Raw genomic sequence first — 26,968 nt, forward strand, 5'->3', positions numbered from 1 at the left:
TAAAAGTGAGGTTTTTGGGACTAGAGGCAGAGTCGACCACTGGAGAGGAACATCTGAAGAAGAAGAGGTGACGAGATGCAAGCCGCACCCTCCTGGACCGCGAAGTGCCTGGTGAAGCCCTTTGTGTTTTCACCGTTTTTGGAGTCTGACAAACTCCATAGGCAAAAACCTTTTTAGTATGGTGACACACTGCACCTTCAGTGAAGTGAGACATCCTTTTAGATTTCTTATAGGTTTAAACGGTTTATAGTCATAATTTCGAAACAAAAATGTCGACAAACAAAAATGTCGAGAAAAAAAATTCGAAAACAATAATGTCGACATCCTATACTTATAATGTAAAAAGTCATTTTTTAGAAAAAAAAATGTCGACAAAAAAGTCACTTAGAACTATCAACCACACCCAACACCCCCCTGCCACCCCCCACCACCACCCTCCCACCCCTCATACTCAACACATCCTAATTATATATTTATTTATTTTTTCAATAAATAACCAAAAAGAGTATAATTTACTATTGGGGGGGTACCCCCCAACCCCCCCCTCACCCAACACCCCCCTGCCACCACCCCAACCACCCTCTCACCCCTCATACTCAACACATTCTAATTATATATTTATTTATTCATACAATAAATACAAAATATCGAAAAAATATCGAAAAAATGTCGACATTATTGTTTGTCGACATTATTTTTTTCGACATTTATTTTTCGAAATTTTGACTGTCGACATTTTGACTGTCGACATTATGACTGCCCACCGGTTTAAACTACCTTTTCTCGTGTAAACTACAGTTCCCAAGAATAGTAAAGTGAAATTGACTTTACTTACCTTTTCTCTTTCTAGGTCCAGCACACACCATGTTATGTGGAGTGCTGGGGGGTTACCTTGAAGCCCCTGTTAGGGAGAATTCTCTGTAAAGGCTAATTTCCCAAACCTAGTGAGTCCCCCAGCAGCTTTGCTGGATTTTTGGGGTTTATTTTTTTCTCCTGCTAAGAGTGAGACTCTCTTCCTCCCACTCTTAGACATGATTTGAGGTGTTCCTTTGACTTTGTATGTTTATGGGCTATGGGGTCCTTTGTCCCATAGGTCCTCATGTGTGTTTGGTATGTGGGTTACACAGCACCCTCCGTACTGCAACCCAGGGGTGTCGTAGCGACCCCCAAACGTAGACTCCATACCCTGGGACTGACTACTGTCTCCCAGGGCATGTAAAGTCACCATTGGCTTTACTAGTCTCAAATTGTGAACAGAACCAGTACAAACCATCATATTGTGGACGTACTGGTCGGGGCAATTCGATTGCCCGGGGTCTGTTGTTCGAGGGGGCACTGTCCAGTCCCCCCGACCGAGTTTTGGCTGGTGGCAGTGGATACTCCTTTTATATTCGACCGCAAATATATCCCTATGGGATTTTCCAATTGTTCGAGGCTACCACTTTTTAAAATAGCCTCTAACATACCGCCGGTTTATTAAATTAATATAAATTCACCAGTTGCTATTTTTTGCCGAAACTTGGTTCCAAAATGGTGTTTGTGTTCGCTTCTGGGACTCCAACCCAAGTCGAGCCCTTTGTTCCACTTTTTGGCGGGCTTCTCCACAGAAGCCTCCAAAAGTGGTGCCACTCTGTCTGGGTACCAGAGGGGGTGTGGGAGGGGGGTTTAGGCACCCTGGTCTGAGTTGCCTCGGCAACTCAAGTCACACTCTTGTGTGATTGGCCCAAGTGGTGAGCCGCCCGGCTCACCACTTAGCATGTTTGAGTGACAGCTAGGCTGAATGAATGGGGGTTTTCTGCATAAAAGCAGGGCTTTGGGGACTGGAACTTCAGAAGTTGCCACAGGACCTAAGGAATCCGAGGAGGGAGAAGCCGAGCCGACCTGCAACGACGACACCACCGGTGGAGCCCTGCTGAATCGTCTCAACACTTTTCCCGACGACAGAGGAGATCTCCAGCCCGGAGAGTCTTCTTCCTTTGACTGGTGGGGATAACCAGTTTGCCCGTCTTTTCGCCTTCCTGGACCATCTCGTGGCCGCCTTGCCTGTGCCAAGCACCCCAGCAACCGGAATACCACGGTTTACCACTACTGAGAAGAAAAGGGTGGTACCTTGTAACCGGGAAACTCTGCGCCCGGTTTCTTCCCTGGCAGTGCAACGACCTTCAGCTTTCCTCCACATCGAGACCGCCTCTTCCTCTGGACGAAACACCGACTTGCACCCGCTGCCAGGAACAACTGCCCCCGCTGGAGCGTTCTTCCCACTTTCAGGTACTGTGTCCCGCCTGGCTACCCTTGCGACAGATCGTTCGGGGTGACAGTAAATCCTCGACTTTCTAACCTGGGTTAGCCCGGGGCCTGTTAACTAACTTTTCCTGACTTAATCTCAAGCTTTTGTGAACTATTTACAAAGACTCTTTGGGCATAACCCCACTGTGTGATCCTGGACACATTTCGCTTGCTCTCTCTAAGAGTGGGCCTGGCATTTGAACTTCCTTGCTCTCCAGTAGACTTTGCCTAGCCTGCCTCACTGTGGTTCTTTGAAAAGTATTGAGATTTGTGTGCTTTCATAACTGCCTTTTTCCCTCCCTTTTTGAATAACGTATTAGAGTGCCATCTTACGTTAAGCGCTCACCTCTGTCTGAAAATAAGTGGTGTTTCTCATTAAGACTTGTCTAATAAGTAATCAGGGTTGTATATATGTAATAGTGACTGTGTTGAATTTACTTCTTTTTGTGCTAGTGTAATTTACAAGTGTGTCTTTAAATAATTATATACTTTTACACCAAAGCTATGGTCAGTGTTTGCTTGTGCTACTGTATCTCTGTACCTATTGTGTATACTCTATATACTGCCTAACTCATCTTGAGAGAAGTCTGACTGCTCAGCCACAGCTACCAGGTAAATCTGGGTGGTACAGACTGCTACCAATTGGGTTTACTGCCAACCACCTGTAGTCCTAAATCTTTTGCAGTGGTCCCTAAGGGAACTGCACAGGTTTCTGCCTAACACCCCCTTATCCTACTCTCTCATTTAACATGTTTGTTACCCTCACTACTTTAAATGGCTGGTGGCAGTGGTAGAATTTTTCCTACCATTGTGCTTTTCTAACGCAGGCTGAACCCTTACCTGCAGTATGTTAGGCAAAGTTTGTATGCAGTACCCTCTGGGACCACTACACACAACTCTCACTACAGGTATAGGCAACCCAACCTTTGGTATAAGCTTGTACTACACAGTTTTGTAGCGTCTTGAGCAGCCAGGCTTATTTCAAGAGGGGACAATGTGAGCTGTAGTGGAGTTACACAAAGATTCACAGTTATAGGTATTCAAATAAATTCTTACACGATTCACTCTTCAGTGGTCACAGGACCACTGGCATTGAGCTTCTGCAGCTCTGGTGAGGCACAACAAGTCGGGGTTGCGCCAAATGGAAGCTTGTCTTGAGGCTAGTTGGTCCCACCAGCCCAAGGGAGGATGTCGTCCCATACGGGTCTTCCCCGTTGATATGGAATCGGCATCAGCACAGCTGTAGGGCTTCACCAGGCACTTCGCGGTCCACGAGGATGCTGCTGGCATCTGGTCACCTCTTCAGGTGTTCCTCTCCAGTGGTCGACTCTGCCTCTAGTCCCAAAAACCTCGCTTTTAATGCAAATTCACAGCCTATGCAGCCAATCGGGACTGGTTTCTGGCAAACGTGTGAGTTTTGCTGTCCGAGTCAGTGCACTCCCCCTCTCCTGAACTGCTGGAGTGTAATTGTGGAATCTTCTTCCTTCCTCGGAATCTATAATCCTTGTTTTTTTTGGAAGGTAATACCTACCTCGAGAGGACTGTTAGGGAAAGTTTGTATGCAGTACCCTTTGGGACCACTACACACAACTCCGACTACAGGTATAGGTAACCGAACCTTTGGTATAAGCGTTTACTAAAGAGTTTGGTAGCATGTTGAGCAGCCAGGCTTCTCTCAAGAGGGGTAAATGTGAGCTGTAGTCGAGTACACAAATAATTAGGAGAGGTAGATAGAACCTATCAGCAGTTAGGCCACAACATTATCTCAAATGTAAATTCACAATTTTATTAAGATTCAATTGATAAAAAACACAAATGTAGAAAAATACAATACATACATAATGACTTGTATTAGTCTTTGTGACAAAAAACCTTTTTAAAGGCTAAATATACAATAGATTAATTTAATGTAGAGAACATCTTCCACTTAATGATATTCTAATAATCAATATGAATTTTGTGCTCATCTGGGAAAGTCTGCAATTCCTAGACTCTCAAACTGTAGTGGAGTTACACAGATTCACAGTTACAGGTATTCAAATAAACTCTTACACACAAGGTTTCTTGCATAAACAATTATTTATCAGTCGTTTATAAAGCCTTCTTCAGAAGGGAGCAATAGAATAGTAACACAAAAATACACTTCAATATTGTACACTCTGAGTTTCTAAATCAGTCAAGACCCTTTTGGGATGGCCCACAAACACAACCTACACCCACAGGGTACTTCAATAACTAGGGTGCTGAGGACATTAATATCTTACTGTTGGCTTTTAGAATACTCTTAAAAGTTGGTAAAAGGCAAAGGTTATTAAAACAAGAGACCACAAATATTCTTAAGCAGGCAAGTACTTTTAGATTTTCCTAGAAGTCATTCAGTTCAATAGGCTAAGCCAAAGTCAATGAGCAAAATTCTTGTATAGGATTAAGCACTTCTGGTAAGTAAATAGAAAAGTCTTTGCACAAGTTCTGAGGAGTCTTTGATGAAAAGAAGAATCAAATGTAGGGCCACAAGCCGATAAAACCTGTGAGTTGCAGAAGTGGCAAGCACTCTACAGTAAGAGTTAAGTTCTCTCAGACTTTTTACAGTACCTTTAAAGATGAAGAAAAGATGCAGCAGATTACTTCTGTTCCTGTGCAGCTCTGCAGGTCTCACTGTTCCTGGGCCTCAGTCGTGGGGACAAGAGGGAGGACGTCGGGGGACTCCTGCAATGCACTGAGATGGTCAAAACTCGCAGCCGGCAAACTTCAATTTCAGTGGCTGTTCAGTGTTTCATCTCCTCGTGTCTTCTGCAAATAGCAACACAGTGGTTCCTGGCTGTCGAGATGGACTTTCCTTGTTTCTGGCGTCCCGCACTCTGTTCAGGGGGCTCAGGCTCAAGTCAGTCCTGCTTCCTGGGAGTCTGGAGGATCTTCCAAAACATCTAGGCCAGCTTAAAAGCAACTGTCAGGGGTGGCACTCTATTATGAGTGGCACAGGACACCCAGAAAGGGTTTGGGTGGTTGTGCCAAATAAAGTGGACAGATAAGAACACACACAGCGGAAAGGAAAGAGAACGAAGAGTAAGCAAGAGTAGCAAGAGAAAAGATACAGAATGAATACCCTCTTGGGGTGTATGCAGATATAGGAAAAGAATATTCCACGAACCTTGGAAATACTCTAGCCTTCTGCACAGTTTGCTATAACAGAGGCCCACGCTGTTTGCTCATGACTTGGAACAGCAGCTCTGGGTGTCTAATGTAGAAACAGGACAAGGGAAGGGGGGGCAGAGGTTGACTGATGGGAACCAACACACAAGCTCTGTACAAAAGGGTCTACAAACAGTACAAGAGAAGATACTACAGACAAATCCAGGAAAGGAGGTGATAGCAAACTAGCAGAAGGAAATGAAAGGAAAGTCGTGTAACAGGATAGGATAACGGAGGACAGTAAGGAACAAGGTTGAGAGCTCAGAGGAGCAGGAAACCAATGAGTAAGCCCATAGGAGTAGGACTGTAAGGTAGAACGCCCAGAGGAAAAGGGCTTAGGCCAGCAGAGTAAAGCAGACTGCACGGCAAGGATCCCGTAAGGGCCGGGCAGTAAGGAGTGAACCCTGAGGGACAGGGCCGCTGAACGTAGAAGGTAGCAGAGGACTGTAGTGGGCTGCTAGGCAGAGAACCCAGCGGAAAAGGTAGGTAGTAGGCAGCGGAGCGTGATAAGCTGCAAAGTAGGAAGGCCCAGAGGACAAGGGCTGTAGGTAGCTAGTGAGGTAGGCTGCAGAGCAGGGAGCCCCAGAGGACAAGGGCTAAGGCAGCCGGAGTGAGGCAGGCTGCAGAGCAGGGGGCCCAGAGGACAAGGGCTGAGGCTGGGAAGCAGCAGAGCGTGATCAGCTGCAATGTAGAGGGCCCGGCAGGGCAAGGGCGGACGCTGGAAGGCAGCAGAGCGTGATCAGCTGCAATGTGGAGAGCCCGGCAGGGCAAGGGCGGAGGCTGGAAGGCAGCAGAGCGTGATCGGCTGCAATGTGGAGAGCCCGGCAGGGCAAGGGCGGAGGCTGGAAGGCAGCAGAGCGTGATCGGCTGCAATGTGGAGAGCCCGGCAGGGCAAGGGCGGAGGCTGGAAGGCAGCAGAGCGTGATCGGCTGCAATGTGGAGAGCCCGGCAGGGCAAGGGCGGAGGTTGGAAGGCAGCAGAGCGTGATCGGCTGCAATGTGGAGAGCCCGGCAGGGAAAGGGCGGAGGCTGGAAGGCAGCAGAGCGTGATCAGCTGCAGTGTGGAGAGCCCAGAGGAGCAGGGCTGTGAGGCAGGGAGCCTGGAAGGCTATGGCTGGAGGCAGCAGGGTGGAGCAAGCAACAAGGCAGGGTCCCAGCAGGAGTGAAGGTAAACAGCATACAAGATACGTAGGAAGACGCAAAAGGTGGAGGAAGGACTCTCAGATGCAAGAGGCTGAGCCACTGCAGGCAGCAGCCTTTATACTGCCTAGCCCAGCACAGGGGCAGGCTAATTGGTTGCACCTGGCGAAGCACACCTGCAGGCAATCGGCCACCTCCCTTTTTGTTCCTGGGCTGGTGGAAGCAGGGCAAGTCCCTAGGGCTTCTGGGGGGTGTAGTTCCTTTGATAACCAATAGGAACAGCCAGGAATCGATGCTTGTAGCCAGGTGCATTATGGTATGCGTAGTTTGTTGGAAATAATAATAAAGCACCAAAGTCTTGCAAATGGGAAATAAAGTTCCCAAAGTAAATATAGATGGATCCAAGAGTCTGTTGTAAATAAATGATAAACATATAGTCCAAATTGAGCGTAAATGGATGCGCCCATGGCGCAGGCATGACAGCAACACACACAATCTGGTGTTCCTCTCCTTGGCTATACGGTTTCCAGCAGCAACTTTGTGGCAATTCAACCAGCTCCAAGATGGATGTCCAGGTGGCTTACTTTGGAGTTGATTGGTCTCACCAACTCAAGGGGAGAAGTCGTCCATGCAGGGGCTTCTCTGTCGATGCCAACTTGGCGTTTCAGCACTGCAGCAGGGCTTCCCTGGGCAAACCAACCGTCCAGGAGTTGCAGCAGGCATCCTCTTCAAGTTGTTCTTCGGTTCCTTCGTCCAGTGGTCGACTCTGCCTTCAAGCCAAAAGACTCACCTTTTATTTAGTTATCTCCCATTCTTTCCAGCCCAGCTGTCAGTCACCCAGCAGGGTGGCTGTCCTTGCCGGACAGTCAGCCGGCCAATCATCACAGAGTGCATTTGAGTCTCTTAGGAGACTAAGCACAGGGAGTTTCGGGCACCTCCCTCACTTCCTGCCTACCCTAGACACTCTGGAGCCACAGGCGGGTTTCACTCGTGAACCCCACCAAAGCCGTAATGAACAAAGAGACCAAACCTGGTTTGGCGCGCAGAGTAAATCTCAAGAAGGACCTTTCCCCAAAGAAATGGTGAAAAAAGACCGGGCGCCATTTTGACAAAGATGGCTCCCGTGGGTGCTTTACTGTAGATGCGAACGCAGCCCGCGGTAACGGCACACCATAGTAGTTCAAACTAAACCACTGCCACATGTTACATGAGAAACTAGATAAAGGAGATACTAGGTAACCCCTCCAGCACTCGATTGTAAGATAAGGTGTGCTGGGTCTATAAATTACTGCTCTTGGAAACAGTAGTTTATCCCAGAGAAGGTATTTAAACCTTTGGGAAATCTGAAAGACTTCCCTGTGCCACTGCACTGAAGGTGCTGTGTGATCCAATGTAAAAGATGATGCCTATGGAGTTTGTCAGTCTTCACAAACAAACGAGAAACTGTGTTAAAAAATCAGTCAAATATGAGAGAGAGGGAAAAAGGGTCACACTCTCCAGGTTAAAAAAAAAATCAAGTCCTCAAAATCCAGCAAAGTTGCTGGGGGTCTCTAAGGTGGAGGGGATTAGCACATTTTTGAGAATTCTCCCTTACAAGGACACCACAATGGTGGCTTGGATGGCAAGCAGGCCAGTGAACTCTCTCCTTGGATAGCCGAATAGGGGAAAAAGCCAGTTCTGGCATTAAAAAACTCCCTTGCTAACAGTTCTTGAAATATCCGTAGAGTATCCTTCCCATGTCCGGGTGACTAGTGGTATTGTAGATCCAGTAAGCAGGATAGGAATCTTGGGGCAGGTCTGCCAGCGAAAGACAACTCGGGGGGGGGAAGCAGAGCACGCCCAGCAGGGCGCAACGGGCAGCAGAAAAAGGGCAAGAGACACCGGAATCTTCAGGGATAGGCCAGAAGGGAAGAAAGAACTCAGCCGTGAGGCAAAGGGAGAGAATCCCGAGAAAGATCGGGAAGCCGGAGAGAAGCGAAGGTAGGGAAGTTCTGTGCTGCGGAACCGCGGGAGGGAGGCGGGACCAGAGGCAAGCGGGTGAGGACAGAGCTGTGATGGGGCACAACAGAGAAGAGAGGGGAAAGAGAGCCCTCAGCAGAGCTCCATGGAGAGAAAGCACAGCATGTAAACCCAAAGACAAGTAGACGCAGGGTTGCAACGCGCCGACCACCGGGAGGAGTGGAAAGTTAAACCTCCCGGCGGCGGCGGCCATGGTGGAGTACACTAGACCGCAGAAGCGGAACGGGAAAACATATTATGGCGAGTCAATGGCGGCGAGAGCGCCAGCGATCCCACACACGCCAGCTGTTGTGGCGCTTGACCGTTTCACTCAGGCACACCTAGAGACAAAGGTCAGGGAAGTTTCGGGAACCTCCCACTCTTCCTGCCTTTGCAGACTCACTTGTTCCTGGGCAGGCTTTAGGGCTGAAGCCCTCCAAAGGCAAAACACCCAAACCTGCATCAACTAACAAAGTAAAAGCCCAGAAGAAAGTAACAAACACAAAATGGTGAAAAAAATATGAATCAGGCCATTATGTGAAAATGGTCACCCATGGGTGCTGTACTGCAGCTGAGGGTTCAGCCTGCTGTAAAAATGCACACTGGTAGTAAAAATGAAACCACTGCCACCAGCCATTTAAAGTAGGTCAGTGCAATAAAAAATGTTACATAAGTGGGATAGGGAATTACTAAGTAACCCCCCAGCTCTCCACATAGGATGTTTTGTGCTGGCCCCACAAAGGGAAAAGTAAGACAGGGATCATCTTACTCTTCTTGGGAACGGTAGTTCACCCAAGAAAATGTATTTAAACATTAAGAGAATTCCAATGGACTTTTCAGTGGCACTGCACCTAAGGTGTTTTGTGTCACTATACAAAAAGCAGATGCCTATGGAGTTTGTCAGACTCCTTAAAACAGTAAAACACAAAAATCCTAGTCAGGAAAAATACATGAGATTGTGAAGTCCAGCAAAAGAGCTGTGGGTCTCAAAGGTTGAAGGGAATTAGCACAGAATTGAAAACTCTCCCTAACCGGCCAATAGAAATATATGGAGAGAAAAGCGCAAAAAGAAATTTGTTAGGTAAATATTTTGGGTAGTACCCTTAGGGTGCACTACAACAACCTTAGCACCCTGGCAATAGGGACCCAACCTTTGGTATAAGTCTGAACTACACAGGTTGGTAGTGTGGCTTAGCATCCATTCTCATCTCAAGAGGGGTCAATGTGAGCAGTAATGCAGTTACTGGGAGAATCACAGTGACCCGTATTCAAATAAACTTACACTCAAGGTTTCTTTAATAAACTATTAATTTATCAGTCAGTTAGAATAAGCCTTCTTCAGAAGGGGGCAATATAATGTTAAAACACAAATACACTTCAATACTGTACACTCTTAGTTTCTAAATCCGTAAAGACCCTTTTGGGATGGCCCACACACAACCTACACCCTCAGGTAGCTTCAATAGCTAGAGTGCTGGGGACATTAATATCTCACTGTTTGCATTCAGATTACTTGTATAAGTTTGTAACAGGAAAAGATTATTAGAACAAGAGACTACAAATATTCTTAAGCAGGCAAATACTTTTGGATCCCACCAACAGAGTCATTCAGTAGAACAGGTTAGGCCAAAGTTAATGGGCAAACGTCTTATATAGGATGAAGCACTTCTGGTAGGTGAGTAGAAAAGTCTTTGCACAATGTTTTAGAAGTCTTTGACGAAAAGAAGAATCAAATGTAGGGCCGCAAGCCGTTAGACTTGTGAGTGGTAGAAGATGCAAGCAACTCTACAGCAAGAGGTAAGTTCTCTGACTTTGTTATAGTACCTTTTGAATTGAAGAAAAAGTGCAGCAGATGACTACTGTTCCTGTGCAGCTCTGCAGATCTCACTGTTCCTGTGCCTCAGTCGTGGGGACAAGGACTTCTTCCGGGGACTCCTGCACTACAATGGGACGGTCACTGCTCGCAATTGTCAATCTTCAAATCAGTGGCTGGTCCGTTTTTCAGCTCCTCGCGTCTACCGCAAATAGCAACACTGCGGTTCCTGGCAGTCGAGATTGGCTTGCCTTGCTTCCGGTTCACGCACTATGTTGAGTGGGCTCAGGCCTGGTCAGTCCTGCTTCCTGGAAGTCCGGAGGATCTTCCTGGAGCTCTAGGCCAGCTTAAAAGCAACTCACACAAACTGGTGTTCCTCTCCCTGTCTATACGGTTTCCAGCAGCAACTCTGTGGAAATTCAACCAGCTCCGAGAAGAATGTCCAGGTGGCTCACTTTGGAATTGATTGGTCCCACCAACTGAAGGGGAGAAGTCGTCCTTGTCGAGGCGAACTTGGAGCTTCAGCACAGCAGCAGGGCTTCACCGGGCAAACCAACGGTCCAGGAGTTGCAGCAGGCGTCGTCTTCCAGTTCTTCTTTGGATTCCTTCGTCCAGTGGTCGACTCTGCCTTCCAGCCAAAAAGCCTCTCCTTTTTATGCAGGTTTCTCCCATTCATTCCAGCCGAGCTATCCATCACCCAGCAGGGTGGCTCTCCTTGCCGGACAGCCAGCCAGCCATCAGAGTGCATTCAGGTCTCATATGAGACTATGCACAGGGATTTTTCGGGCACCTCCCTCACTTCCTGTCCCCACCAGTCACTCGTGAAGCCCGCCAAAGACAAAATAAATAAAGGGACCTAACCTGGTTTGCCACTCAGAGTAAATCTCACGAAGGACCAAAACCATAAGAAATGGTGAAAAAAGACCGGGCCATTTTGACAAAAATGGCTCTCAGGGGTGCTTTACTACTGCAGCTGCGAATATAGCCCGCTGTAAAGACACGACATAGTAAGAAAAAAGTAACCACTGCCACCAGCCATTAATTGTGTAAAGGGTAACATAAGAAATGTTGCACGAGAAGCTAGACAAAGGGGCTACTAAGTAACCCCTCAAGCACCCTATTGTAAGATAGTGTGTGCTGGGTCTAGAAAGTTACAATGTACAGTAAAGTCATTTTCACTTAACTGCTCTTGGAAACGGTAGTTAATCCAAGAGTAAGGTATTTAAACATTGGGAAATCTGAAAGACTTCCCTGTGTCACTGCAGTAAAGGTGCTGTGTGACACAATGCAAAAATATGCCTTTGGAGTTTGTCAGACTCCAAAAATCAAAAGAAGCAATACCGAATCACAAGAGTGGGAAAAAAGTCTCTCTCTCAGGTTAAAAATGAAAGTCCTAGAGTCCAGCAAAAGTGCTGGGGGTCTCCAAGGTACAGAGGAATTGGCACATTTCGGAGAATTCTCCCCAACAAAGTTCTTTCCTGATAACTGTATATATTCACCAGTTTTCTCCCTTCCCCAGAGTGAACCCAAGACTGCTCTACTATTGCTCTTCCATAGTGATTTTGGTTGGAACCCCGTCTTGCACTTCGGATCAGTGATTTCGAATCCCACACCAGAAAGCTGTTGAGAAATCTCTTTACTAATTAATTTAGTGACGACCCCTGCCTAACTACAGTTTTGATTTCTAAGCCCTCGCCAGAGTATAATTGGAAAACCTCCCTAATACTTTGACCTGCTATTTTACATTCTCAGCTACCTTCTAAGGTATATTTAACCTATATCTTGGTCTATATTCCTTTATTGAATGTAATTTCATTATTTACTACCTTGCCTGCTGTTGGGGAGAATTTTCAGTTTTTGTGCTAATTCCCTTTAACCTTGGAGACCCTCCGCTCTTTTCCTAGAATCAGGGATATTTTTGATTTATTTTACCTTCTGAGTGAGCAGTACTTTGCTACTCCCTCATGTGTTTTTTTTCTGGCTTGGATTTTTTAACTGTTTAATGGAGTCTGCTAAACTCTATAAGCATCTGTTTTTTGCATAGCTACACAAACCACCCCCAGTGTAGTGATACTGAGAAGCCCCCGGATTTCTCTGAATGTTTAAATACATTTTCTTGTGTGAACTACATTTGCCAAGAACTGCGAGCTGGCTTTCATCTTACCTTTTATTTTGTTGGTCCAGCACACACAAAGCCCTATGTGGAGTGCTGGATGGGATGGGGTGCGGGGGGGGGATACATAATACATCCTTATCCCACTTCCCATGTAACTTGAATGGCTGGTGACAGTAGTTACTTTTCACTATCTTTTTGTGCAGATACTAGCAGGCTGATTTCTCAGCTGCGGTACAGTACCCAGGGGTGACCATTTTTCCAAAATGGCCCCTATCTTCTGTCTCTGCCATTTCTTGTTAGTTCCTTATAGGCTTTTACTCTGTTGTTTAAACTAGGTCTGGGTCCTTTCTGTGCTTTGCCTTTGGCGGGCTTCAGCCCAAAGCCTGCCCAGGCTCCAATGTGTCAGGAAAGGCAGAAAGTGGGGGAGGGTCGCTGTCCTTTGTCTCTGTGTGCCTAACTGAAACCAGTTTGGGCTGGTCAGCTGGCTGTCCTGTAGGACAGCACCCCGTGCCCCCAGGTCATTGACAGCCCTATGGCTGTGAATGAATGCAGTGTTTTGCATAAAAGGCGAGTCTTTTGGGACTACAGGCAGTTGACCACTGGACCATCCTATCTGACGAAGAGGACAAGCAGAGATGCCACCAGCACCAAGCAGGACAGTGGAAGCACCGGTGAAGCCTTGCAACTGTGCTGACCGAGTTTTCTTTTAGACAGGGAAGATCCATGCAGGACGACTTCTCCCTTGGGCGGGTGGGAACCAACTAGCCTCGAGACCTGCTTCATTTTGCCTCATCCCCCGACTTGCTGAGACTTTCCTAGGCTGCAGAATCCCAATGCCCAGGTTCCCCTGACCATTATCGAGTGCATCGGCTGCCAGATGACTAATCCGAAAAACTTTGTGGGCACCTTCAAGGACCTCCAGAAGCAGGAAATCTTAGTCCAGAGTCCAGGGCCGGTGTACTGAGGAAAAGGCGCCAGAACCACAAGGAGCTGTTGAATCGTGTAGCATCCATAGCTGCCGCATCCCTCTCCAGAGTGCTGCCGCCGATGCCTGCCAGATATCCTCCCTTTCATCACCACGACCCACGACCAGGAACAAGGGCCTGCCTTACTGCATTAGAAAGGCAGCCAGCTGGAACATCTTCAATTCTAAGCTACTGTGGGGTTTGGGGTGTAACTAATTCTTGCCATTTGTAGTGCTACCTGGCTTGGCAAGCACTATTTTAACCCTTTAGAGTTGACCTCAAATCACCTGTGCAGGCCTTCCAGCTTGTGCACCATCAAGTAAGCTCCCCTTGAGCTCCTTTGATTTTGCAAAGAGCTCCTGACTGCTTGATTAACATTTTCTAAGAAAAGCTGCTACAGAACTGGAACTGTCCCATTGACTTTGGCTGTCCTCGTTTCCTAAAGGCTACTGTACTGAACCAGATTGGCTTTGGCAGTGCTTGTTCCCTTAAAGGTTTTATTTGTTGACACTATTATTTCTGGGATAAAAGACTACCTACATCCCTCTAGGAGAAACTAACTATTGAACCAGTTAAGTGTGTTCTACTTTAACCATTTTCCCCTCCTCAAACCTATTTTGTAATGGTGAACACAAATAAGTGCCAATACTGACCTTGATTGATGTCACTCTGTATGCTGGAACATGTTTAGCATAGAAAAGAATTACTCGCCTGCATTATTGGTTATGGTTTAAATGAATTCTATCTTCCATTGAATGTAACTATTAGTTGCTGCTTTTTAAAGAATGCCTAATTTACTTTGTGTGTGTATATAAATAAATAATTTAATATAACTTTAAATGTGTGTTTACTTGGTGCCTTGTATTTACTGATGTAATTGTGCTACTCTACAGCTCACATTACCTCTACTACGATAAGCCTGGCTGCTCAGTCACTCTACCAACATGTGTAGTACAAGCCTATATTAAGAGTTGGGGTCTGCCTAATACTAAGGGATCGGTATTGTGAAGTCCCACACCAGTTGGACTTTACAAAATCCTAATTAACACCCGCTACCTAAGAAGTACCCTTAAGTGGCTGACAACTGCAATTTTAGGTGAGCAACTGTAGCTCAAGGACAGATTTTTGCCTAGATTTGGGACGTGGGCACTAGTTCATAAAGGAATAGGGATTCCCTTCAGGAGGAACCTGTTTTGAATGTATCTCTCGATTCCAAAAGTGAGATTCTGCAATTGGTTGGTGCTAATGGGAAGAACATTATGCCATTGCGTTTTCTGGACTGCTTCAATTTTCAGGAGTATATTTATTTCCCTTTTTATTTATGCCAGTTCTGTTCCACTTGTGTTCGCTGTAAGAGCTGCGGTGTTTCACCGGCGAAGAATTGGGAGACGGAATGGTCAAGCGATTTTACCTTGTGTCCTGACTGCACCTCGTTATTTGAGAAAGGTAGGTAGCAATGTTTTTATTTTTTGCTCTCACTTGGCAAACTTATCTAATTTTCTGAAAGGCGCACTTTCAGTTTTGGCTGAATGAGGCAGAAATGTATGCAAGGGGCAAATGTATCAAGATTGTTGCTAAAGGCATGTCGTTTTTGTCAAGTAAATCAGACCAACTTCAGTTTTTCTTATTTATATCTTCCATTGGCATGTACATACCTTACCAGGAAACTACTGCCCAATCTGTAAACACTGCTATGAGGAAAACGACTACGAGAGTAAGATGATTCATTGTGTCACATGTCAACATTGGGTCCATTCGAAGTGTGAAGAACTGACTGGTGAGTTTGTGTACATAATGTGGCTTTTCTCTGCTCTCATGCTCTACTCCTTCATTTAATAGTAGTGCTTTGTCTCGCTTCCATCCCATTTACACAAAGCTTTTATTGTTGTCACTACCAGAATCGGGTGAAGGCTAATGGAGCGTCTTTTTCATTGAGTCCTATATGCAGGCGTGTAATCTGAAACATAATGCGTCACTCTAACAGTAACCTGCTTTCCAACATCCTGCTATTGTTTCTCCAGTTCATACTGTCTTCCTTGATGTCTTTCTTGATGTTAATTTCTCGTAGTCCTGCATCTTTCACCTCTACCCCATCATGTCTTCCAGCTTACCCCTCTTAAACGTCTGAGTGACACTCCCCTCCTGGTGTCACTTTGTCTCAACGGTTTTGTATTTCCTGCTTTATAGATGAAGAGTATGAAATCCTGTCCAATCTGCCAGACAGTGTGGACTACACCTGCAAACCCTGCATTGGCAGTAAGAAGGCAAAGTGGAGGGACATCATGGCCGCCGACTTGCAGGCTGGACTAAATCAAGTCATCAATGAGCTCCTAGCTTCCGATCTTACCACACCAATTCAGCAATGTAGCAAGGTAGGTTGGATGCCTTCTTCCCCCAAGTAAGAGTGGTCTTCCGTAGCAGCTAATCTGGGTAATTCGGTAGCAATGTCTGCACCTGATTTTAATGTTATGAGCCCAGTTCCATCCCTTTCTGAGCGCAGTGGATCCTTTTGCCTGATCATTTTCTGGCCCTGTGCGCAGAGCTTCCTGAACTCGTATAGCAGACTGCAATGTCACTGATCCAGTGGAAGTGTTGAGGGCGGTGTTGAGTAAGATTTTCATATCTATGATAAATCTTCATGACCTGTATCAACCCCAGAACTTTATGCTTTGACTAGGTAACTATTTTACCTTGTCCCTAGGTGTGAAGGAATCTCCCCCCCCCCTCACCTAGTGTTTTACTCTTTATATGGGTGACCTTTTCATGTCCCTCCATAGTGTATGGTTGAAGTTAGTTTCCTGCAACCTTTGGGCTTAGGCTGGGTTGCCCCTTTGGGCTCCCCTGTACTTTCTCTTTCATGTACTTGTGTGAACTACAGTTCCTACAGTTCCCAAGTAGTAAAGAGGGATTTTCATCCCCCTTTACGTTTTATATAGTGAGCCAGCACCCCACCTTATGTGGAGTGCCTGGGGATACAATGTATCCCCATTATTACTTACCTGTAACATTTCTGTTACAATTGCAAGTTTGCTTGAATGGCTGGTGGCAGTGGTTTTACCTTTATGAATGTCATTTCTATTCTCAGGCTGTTAATTCAGCATTGGTAATGCACAGAGGGCCACCATTTTTCTAAAATGGTGAGCTTTATTTTGCCATTTCTTTTTTGCTTGTAGTTTGAGGTCTTCCTATAGGATTCAAGGTGGTAACAACCTCGGTGGGAGTTTTGTCTTCAGCTGTGTTGGGAGATTTTTCAGTTTCTGGGCTAATGCCCTTTAACCTGAGACCTCAGCACTTTTGCTGGACTCTTGACTTTTTTGATTTTTTAACTCATAAGTGAGTAACTTTTTGCCACTCGCTTTTTCTCTGACTGAGATTTTTTATTGTACTGTTTTTTTGAGCCTGGTAAACTCCAAATATTTAATACAGGCATCTGCTTTTTGCTTTGGGACACCCAGTAGCCTGTGTGCAGCGTCACTGAAAAAACATGTGGACTTATCTTTGTTTAAATATATTATCTTGTGAGAACTACAGTTCCTAAGAATAGTAAGTTAACTTTTTTCTTACCTTTTCTTTTGTGGGTCCAGCACACACCACCTTATGTGGGTTGCATTGTAACTCCTTCTACCACTTATGTAACTTTTTGTTACAACGGACTAACTTAAATGGCTGTTGGCAGTGGTTACTCTTTACTAACTTTTATGCAGGTTACTAGCAGACTGATCTCTCAGCTGCAGTACAGTACACATGGGTGACCATTTTCTCAAAATGGCCCCTGTTGTCGTCTTTTGCCATTTTCCGTTTGTCAGTTCCGTCTGGGCTTTTCTTCTATCCTTGAGAGTAGATTTTAGTCCTTTGTGACATTTGCATCTGGCAGGTATCAGCCCTGAAGCCTGCCCATTCTCCAGTCTGTCTGGGAAGGTAGGAAGTGAGGGAGGAGCCCGAAACTTTACTGTCCTTTGTCTGTAGGTATGCCTGGCTGAAACCAGTTCTGACAGAGTGGCTGGCTGTCCTGAAGGACAGCCATCTTCCAGGTGATGGACAACTCTGAGTGTGAATGACTGGGATCCAGCATCAAAGGCGCGGATTTTGGGACCACAGTCGACCACTGGAACAAGGAATCCGAAGCAGAAGACGAGCAGAGACACCAGCAGCACCTCCCAGGACCGTGAAGGCCCTGGTGAAGCCTTGCAGCGGTGCTGACCCCGTTTTCACATAGAAGGGAAGACCCGCCAAGGACGGCTTCTTTCTTTAGGCTGGTGGGACCAACTTGCCTCAAGACCTTCATTTTGGGCCATCCCCCGACTTGCTGAGACTTTCATGGGCTGCAGAATCCCAATACCCTGGGTACCTGGACCTTTATCGAGTGCATAGTCTTCGGAAGATCTAATCCAGCTGAATCTTTGCAGGCATCAGTGTGTACCTCCAGAGGTGGGACTTCTTCACCAAATGTCCCTTCATCAGAGTTTGGGGCCGAGTAAGTGGAGCAAGTCCAATCGGCGATATTCGTTACTTCTTGGTGCTAAGAAAAAGACACCGAAACCATTAAGACGCGCTGAAGTGAGTGGAATCCATTGCTGCCAAGTCTTTCTCCTAAGTGCTGCCCTAGAGGTCCACCAGAGGTCCCTCTCCCCCTCCCTTTAGTCACCACTACCAAGGAGCTGGAATCCAGGTCTACAACATTGCAGCTAGAAGGAAGCCAGCTACAATGTTGTCTTCACTTTCAATGTACTTTAGGGCTTGGTTTGTAATTACTTTGTGCCATTTTCGGTGCTTCCTGATTTGGGAAGTGCTGTTTTCTTTAATTGAGAGTTGACATCAACTCCTCTGTGCAGGCCTTTCAGCTTGCGCACTATCAGGTAGGCTTCCCTTGAGCTCCTGTGTTTCTTCAAGAACCACTGACTGGTTAACTAACTTTTCCTCTGAAGATCTTCATCAGAACTGGAACTGTCCATTTGACTTTAGCTGTTCTAGTTTCCCAAAGGTCCATCTTCTTGATCCTATTAGCTTTGGGAGTGCCAGTTCATTGATGGGTTGAACACATTTATTGCTAGGAAACAGACTGCGTATATCCCTCTGGGAGAGTGTACATGTTATTTACAGTTGCTAGTTGTGTTCTGCCTAATTTTGGAACGTTCTCTCCCATCGGTTTTTCAAATGGTGAAATACATAAGTGCTGATACTGACATTACTTGACGCCTCTGTGTGCTGGATATGTAAAGCATAGAAAGTTACTCACCTGCATTATTGTTTCTTATATAAATTCATTCCATTTCACATTAAAAGTTGATAGTTGCTGCATTTTATATTTGCTTTTGACTTGTGTATCTATAAATAAGTATATTTTAATATAACTTTAACCCTTTAAGTGCCATGGGGTTTCTCCCCAGTGCCAAGGCCTTTTTTGGTGATTTCGGTATGTCGCCATTTAATGCCTTGTCATTTTTTTGTTACATGAGATATCTCTGATAATTTTGGCCCCTTTTTTTTCCTACATGTAGGCGGTCGTAACGCCACCCAGGAATTCTAGGTTGCTGTAGGAGGGTGAGAGAAAATAAGTAAAAAGGGCGAAAATGTTGGGTTTTTTCAAATAATTCCAATAAAATGATGTACAAAGAAGCCTGTGGTTTTTTCCTTGTAAGAGCTAGGAACAAATGGTTTGCTGTGTTGAATTCCCCAGTTTCCTGGCTTTCAAGAACAGGTTGAGTGGAAACGAAAAAAAAATATTTTGATGTGGCTATCAACCGTTTTGTGCGAGGTAGGCGATTTTGGCAGTTTTTGCCAATTGGACATGTGTGGCTGGAATGGAAGAAAAGGATAGGAAAGCTGAATTGGAGGACAGAAAGACATACATTTGTGAAAAGTAGACAAAATTCCAAGTTTAGGAAGGGGTGATTTGCGCAGGTCAGGCAACAACTAGATGGGGGGGGGGGGGAATTCCATATTTTGGGGGAAAAAAAGGGAAAATGACTGAAAAAAGGTATGTGGTGGGCATGGTTGGCCTGGTATGGCAATGGCTTCTATGAATTTCTGAGAAAAACAATGCTCTGCTACATTCCCCCGACTCTTGCAGTTAGGAAATCACACAATTTTTGTAATGTTTCACAAAACAAGCAATACCACAAGCCAAGAATCGGAGCCATGGTACGCAGGAGTTTATGCTTACGGCCTCAACAGACGTACTTGGCATGTGTAAATCAGGAAAACCAATGTGGTGAGGAAGGGCAAGCATACATTTTCTGAAAGACCACAGGAAGAACTTTTCAAGGGTAAGTGACTTGTGCAGTTTACAAAAGTGTATGGTGCCTAAAGCAGCAACTAAATGTAGGTCACATTTGGGAAAAGAAAGGGTTGTGTGACAAAGGGCAGCAGCAAATGGATCGAAACAATATGAAAACCATGCAAACACAACAAATGTCATACCTACCTGCGTTCCCACAGGTGTCCCAACGAAAACGGTACCTCATGTGTGGGTGCACCTACCGGGGCAGAAAAGGGTAATCTACTGGTAACCTCGAGCCTTTCAGCACAGCACATTTTGTTCATGTGGGCAACCTACAGATTTGGGCCTAGGGTGTCGAAGCCAGCAAGGAAAACGGGGAACCTCATGCATTTCCCAAAAGAGGACACCCGTGGGAATGCACAGAGGTCTGACTTGCGCGAAGCGGCCCAGAATTTATTATCCAGAACCCCAGACAAAGTGAACATTGTGTTTTTCCCCACCAAATTTCACACTTTGCCGGGGATTGTGGCTAATAAAAACTGGGGCAATTTGCGCAAGGTAGACCTCTGTGGATTCCCATAGGTGTCCTCTTGTTGGAAATGCATGGGGTTTCCTGTTTTCCTTGCTGGCTTCGACAACCTAGGCCCAAATCTGTAGGTTAACATGAACAAAATGTGCTGTGCCGAAAGGCTTGGGGTTACCAGTGGGTTACCCTTTTCCTTTTACGCCCCGGTAGGTGCACCCACACATGTGCGGTACAGTTTTTATTGGGACACGTGTGGGGATGCGGGAAGGTAGGCCATGTGGTGTTGGCGGTGTGTTTCGATGGGTGGCCAGAGCGAAATGTCTGAGAATTGTCTTTATTTCCAGCCAATTTCAAAGACATTTCCCTCTGTCCACTCACTACAGATATCTGCCCCCCAGGGAGGGCTGCATGAGGTGCCCCCCCACACTCCATTTGTGGTGGGGGGAGAAGCCCACCCCAAAAAGTCAGACAGGTCCCCCATTGGATGGGGCAGTAGGGATTGGGCACCCTGAGGGCAGATTGGCACACCAGTGTGCCCCTCTGCGCCAAGGCAAGTTTGGTAAACGAAGAAAAAAATTGAAAATGGCAGGCTGCACTTTAGGGGGCGGGGATGAGGGGCACCCTAAACCGCCAGGTAATTTTCTAATGTAATTGGGGGTGACCCTCTTACCCCCCCCCCACACCAAATGCAGGGGGGGGCATCTCATTCAGCCCTCCCTGGGGTTACATGCCCCAGATAACTGTCCCCAGGGAGGGCTGCATGACATGACCTCCAAGTCCATTTTGGGTGGGGGGGTGGAGGGGGAACAACCACTTTCCATAAAGTTTGGCAACCCCGCTCCCCCCACCTGAACCAGCCATGACATTTTTATTTTTATTTTCTTTGCACCCATTCCCTAGGGCTCCCATCTTCCCCAGGGGGGGCCCTACCCTGCAGGCCCCATCGTTTGAGGGGCCTGCCCACACTTTCCTGGTGGCCCTCTCCCCCCCACCCCATTGGATGGGGGGCCACCTCATGTACTCCTCCCTGGGGTGATAAATCTGCCCCCCAGGGAGTGTGACAAGGGGTCCCCACTTTCTACTTGGGGTGGGAGGGAGAGGCCCACCACCCTTTCATGTCCTAAAAAAAAATCAGTGGTGGCTGGTGGTCACCAACCCCCTCCTCCTCCCCCTTCCCATTGTGTTCTATTTTTATTATTTTTCTTTTTCATATGCCCCCAACCCTGGGGGCAGATGGTCACCCATCTGCCCCAGGGGTCTCTATACATGTGGCCCCATGCTTTGGGACCTCGGGGGAGGGAGGTACGGGGGGTCCGCTTACCTGGTAAGCAGCCCCCCTCCCCCGTACTCAAGACATCCCTGGTGTCTAGTGGCATTGCTGCCCATGGATTGAGCGCTCTGCGCCCGATCCGTGAGCAGCAATGCTTACACAAATGGTGTCATTTGAAAGGGGAGAAACTCCCCTTTCCAACGACACCTGCCTCGATCTCCGGCTTGAAATACAGCCGGAGATAGAGGGAGAAGGGCACTCACCTTCTCTCTTCACCGCGGCAGCCCGAAATGGCTGCCGCTGTGAATTTACTTTCACGCCGGCATGCATTATGCGCGCCGACGTGAAATTGAAGGTAATCCAGCCCCCTGGCAGTGAGGGGGGACCTCCCCCTCACATAGCCCGGCAGCTAGATTACAGTTTTGAGCGATCCCTGTTTTGCAGGGATCGCTCAAAACAAGGTATCAAAAAGGACAAGCTATCTCGTCATTGGCACCCTTGAGGTAATCCCAAGAACGAGGCACTTAAGGTGTTAAGTTAATGTTTACTTTGATACCTGTGTGAACTGATTTCATTGTACTGTTCTACAGCTCACATTACTCCCTCCTAACATAAGCCTGGCTGCTCAGCCACTCTACCGACTTGTGTACTACAGACCTATATTAAGAGTCTGGTCCCTAATACCAAGAGAAGTCTTATGAAGTCTCACGCCAGTTGGTCTTTAGAAAAACGTACCGAACAGGTGGGAATCCTTTGTATTCCCTGCCAAGGCTTCAGTGTGTGTGAGAAGGCAGGAAGTGAGTGAGGAGTCAAAAACTGTGTCGCCCTTTGTCTTGCTCCTTGCCTCAAAGGAGCCCAGTCTCAATGGGGGTGCTGGCTGTCCTGATTGGACAGCCAGACCGCCTGTTTCTGTAAAAATGCAGGGAGATATTGCAGAAGTTGTGCTGTAGTTACTGTTCTGACGACCCCGACCCAGTGCTCGGTGAGATCCACTAGACTCAGGAAGACCTGCATTTTGAGCCATACTACATCATGCTGCGACCTTGCGGGGCCGCAATACTCTGGGACTTCGAGCCATCGTGTGGTGGATGGTCTTCCTGGCACTCCAGAGACACGATTTAAATCCCCTCACCAGAGTGCTGGACCAGATTAGAGATGAGAATCCGACCAGCAATATTCATTCTTTTCCTGGCTCCTGAAAAGGGCGCCAAAACCACAGAGCCCATTCATCCGCGAAGAACCTCTTGCCTGGAGCCTTCCCCGTTGAGTCCTGCTGCAGAATCCCTTCCAGTGTCCTGTCTTATTAATCACCTGGGCTTTTGGCTGCAGATCCTTAAGTCTCCCCCGCTGCAAACTCTTCTACCTTGCAGAGGTACTGGATTGGCTGTGGTATTTACTTAACCTTAAGCTTTTGTGATTCCTGTGTAGTGTTGGGGTGTTTTCTGTGATTGGGAGTCCTCTGATCCAGTTCACCCAGGCCCACTGCTGGAATCCTCCTAGAGTGTCTCTGCTTTGTAGTCCCTGGACCTTAACTAACTTTAAAGTGAAATACTTACTTGTTTGAAGAGACTTCCTCACAAACTCTGACTTTCCCTGCAATTGAACCCCATCTCACCCTGCCTACAGCTGGATACTAGACCACTACGGTCCCACTTCTGCCCCTGAGAGAACTCCTGCAATAGACAAGGGAAGGACTCGATAAGACAAGGATTCTGCCTTGAAAAGTATAACAAGTTATTTACTTATGAGTTGGTTGGTAACTGCCCCTCCGAGAGTGAGCAGTTATCCGTTCTTGCTTACCTTAAATGTGTTCTGACATTCGGAAAAGTATATGTAAGGTTATTTTACTCACCAGTGAATTTGTAATGCCGCTTTCCTTAAAGTAATGCTGTTGGCTTCACTTAACTATTTCTTTCAGAATATTAGTGTATAGGTTTACCAACTGAGTCTTGCTTCCCCTGACCCGCTGAATAGCCTGTTCAGAATAAGTGTGCCTTGGGTTTTACTTGCCTTGAATAGCTGTGTGCCATAAACTAAGTTAGTTATTGCTTACCTTAGTCTGTGTTCCACTGGACTGAAAAGCAACTGTAATTGTATATTACACCACAAGGTATCACTGTCCTGGTATAACAGTGTATTATCGTGAGTGTAGTTATATGTTTCTACTGTTCCTTGAATTTGTGTTCCACTATGCAGAAAAGTATCCTGGTAGCAGGGTTGGTTTATTAAGTGATTCCTTAAACCTAGTGTCACTGCATGACTGACGGGGTCTTACTACCCTGACTTACTGTAAAGTAATCTAAAAGTAACTTATGGTTTTATTTACTTCCCATGAATAGGTGTCCTATACTAAATGTGTTTGATAAGGTCTGAGTTCCATAGAAATGCTGTTAGTTAATCTGAAGGTTTATGCTTTGGCCTGTGTACTTTAAAGCGTAGTGTTATGTTTTATAATTGTGTTTCTGATGCTTGTTAATCTGCTTAGAATCACATGCTGTGCATATGGTCCGATATTCAGTGGTAACCGCAGAGCATTGCATCCTGTCTTGCGAGAATCGAAAGGGGACGTCGACATGGGCGTGCCTGTAACACTATCCCTACGTGACGTGTAGTGTACCAGCATACTGGTGGCCTTATGCGGAGCTCATCAGAGACATTGCCTATTGTCCCTTCGACCTTTGGTCGAATAGTTGTTAAAATTCTTAAGATCATCCTTCTGTCCCTTATTTCGACGGCTAGTCCAGATCTCTGCCAAAACCTGAACCTTGAGCTTCAACTGACAGTGATCCAGTCTGCGCTGCATACCACGTGGCTGGGCCTTCCGCCGGCCTACACAGTAGGGAAAGTGGGGTCGGGGTGGACATTTCTGTACAAATCTGAGAGTGACTTTCACTTTCCTTCCTCTTTCCCTTTTGGTCTTTGTCACTATACCCATCCTCAACTATGGAGAGGACTCCATTTAGGTTTTGCCCCATTGGCAAAGGCAAATTTCCCTGGAGAGATGAGCATAAATGGTGTAACCGTTGCTTGCCCCTCAATCACAATGAAGTAGATTGCGCGGCTTGTAAGCTCCTCCGTCCTAAGACATTAAAGAAGCGCAAAGTCAAGCGGTGGTCGGCCTACGGGATGTCGAATGGCAAGTTTCCCTTGCTGCCGCAGCCACCGAATGTGACGACTGCAATAGTGACGAACAGACCTCCAACCTGGAGGTCGTTGACCTTTCAACGAAGCGTTCCCGCTATGCATCGTCTGTCCCCGGCCCCCCCAGGCACGGCTCAGGCACTGCTATGGGGAATGTACACCCCGGCGACAAAGACTAACATTTACATAGCACTAAGCACACAACCCCAAGTCGAAGACTTCAGCGCCAACGGGTACACCGGAAGTTCCGGCGGCACCCGCCGACCGACAGGATCGGCAGCCCTCCCCGCAGCTGCATATGCGCTTAGCGACCGAAGCTATCAAAAACAAGGATCTCTATCTCCAATATCCCGGGTTCCGTCGAGGCGCACCACAAGGCAGCGTCTGGCGACGACAAGGTTCCGGCTCCACAGATGAAGGCAGCCGCCGAAGACAAGGCCCCATCTCTGCCGAAAAAGGCTACTTCACAACCGCAGGCCGAAGCTACGCGCCTCACATCTGCGGAGGTGCTATGCCAACAGCATAGCGAGAATTATCTCTGCTGATTCACATAAACTGCAGTCTAGAGATTCTTCGAGGCCTATGGAAAAGGCCAAGGATCCGTCGAGATCAGGATAGCCTAAAGGGAGTACCGGAACCCTCCCATAAACCAAAAGAAAGACAGAGGGATGCCCCACCTCTGTCGGTCCCCCAGGAAGTGTTTTCAGAGGGCGAGGAAGGGATGTCTTCGACGTAGAGACAAAAATCTCGATGTTGTACGACAGAAGAAAGTTTTCAAGACCCTTTTCCACCTCTAGACCATTCTAGGTCTTCTTTATGGACTAGAGAGACGTTTGAAAATTGTATGGAGAGACTGGACAGGTTTGTTACCCGTTCAGAGCAACCCATGCCCAGAAGACCATGAGAGGAGAGCTTTGGACCCTGGAGCTAAATTTCCAAGACTCTGTGACCTGGTTTATGGTCATTTGTTCGAATCTAAAGGTTCGAATAGCCAAAGTTTCGAAACAAAAGTTTCAAAATCAAAAGCTACGACATGCTATGTTTAACATGGAAAGTGCATTTCGTTCGAAACCAATCCATCGACAATAGTCTTGGATTGGTTTCAACTGAAATGCACTTTTACATGTTAAAAGTAGCATTTCACTGCCTTTTTGTTTGTAACGTTGAAACATTACATGGAGCTGTCAGTGCTGAAATTACAGGCCTGAACAGCTCCAAGCAACGTTGCAAGGTGCTAGTGTATATTGGGGAGGGGGGTTCCCTAACCCCCATGTCACCCTCCCACCCCCCACTCTAACCCAAGTTTCGAAAGGCACCCTTTTTAAAAAAATGTTTTATCAAATTGTCATTCGAAACTTTTGTATTTCGAAAAAAAGGATTCGAAAGTTTGCCTTTCGAAACTTTTCTATTCGAAAAAATGACCAGACACCCTTTGACCCCTCTCAGGAAGAGGATATATACACCTATCAACTCACTGAGGAGGAGATTCCTCCAGACATTCAGGAAGAGGATCAATTCACCAATATTGAGGACATGCATGATCCCATAGAGGGGTCGGGGGACAACCTGGATATTGGTGACCCTCAGCCATGGCAGTCTCCAGATCCCTCACAAGATCCTGATGCCATATGTTTGAATTCCCCCAGACCACTCCCACTAGACAACCCTCGCCAGTGGATCATCAATTGACATTTAACGTCATGTTGCGTAAAGCAGCTGAACACATCATAATCGCCACAGATGAAGCTGCCCCTGAAGCTGACTTTATGGAGGACATCCTCAAAGAGAAGCCACTGGCCAGCTAGGCTATTCCTCTCCTCAATTAAATTAAAAAACGTCTGGCTCCCTCCATCAACACCTGCTCTTAAAAGAGGTGTGAATCCGAGGATAGAAAAGCTCTTTCGTCCTTCTCCCTCAGACCGCATTTATATCTGAGGTCACTCCACCCCAGACTCTGGTGGTGACCACTACAAGAAAAAGGGCAGGGGTCCCTCTGTCGGCGAGGCACCCCTGATAAGGAAGGTGAAAGACTTTACGCCTTCGGGAAGAGGGTCACGGCCGCAGCAGCTTTTTCAACACATAGTGCCAACAATACCAGCTTATTGGCCAGCTATGCGGATGCTCCGTGGGCCTTGCTACAAGAAGACCTACAGGAGGTTCCTGAACCACTCCGATCTCTTGGCCACAGTGACTGAAGGCAGACCGGTGAAGCAAAGCATACTTAAAAACACTTTGGATTCTGCTGAAACAGCTGGTCGATCTCTGGCTCAGGGCACACGCCTGAAGATACATGCGTGGCTAAGGA

General features: G+C 46.7%; 1 protein-coding gene across 4 annotated transcripts in view; it reads left to right on the plus strand.

Moving 5' to 3' along the window:
- The window catches only part of KMT2B (lysine methyltransferase 2B), a 1,990,704-nt gene that overhangs the window by 805,615 nt on the left and 1,158,121 nt on the right, over positions 1-26,968 (plus strand). For all 4 annotated transcript variants that reach the window (XM_069604859.1, XM_069604860.1, XM_069604861.1 and 1 more), the window contains 3 exons: positions 14,835-14,952; positions 15,170-15,283; positions 15,694-15,878. In XM_069604859.1, coding sequence (XP_069460960.1) covers positions 14,835-14,952; positions 15,170-15,283; positions 15,694-15,878 — 417 coding nt within the window. The remainder of the gene's footprint in view (positions 1-14,834; positions 14,953-15,169; positions 15,284-15,693; positions 15,879-26,968) is intronic.

This window comes from Ambystoma mexicanum, chromosome 1p (assembly GCF_040938575.1).
Source record: "Ambystoma mexicanum isolate Mex_15411 chromosome 1p, UKY_AmexF1_1, whole genome shotgun sequence".
Taxonomy (NCBI): Eukaryota; Metazoa; Chordata; class Amphibia; order Caudata; family Ambystomatidae; genus Ambystoma; species Ambystoma mexicanum.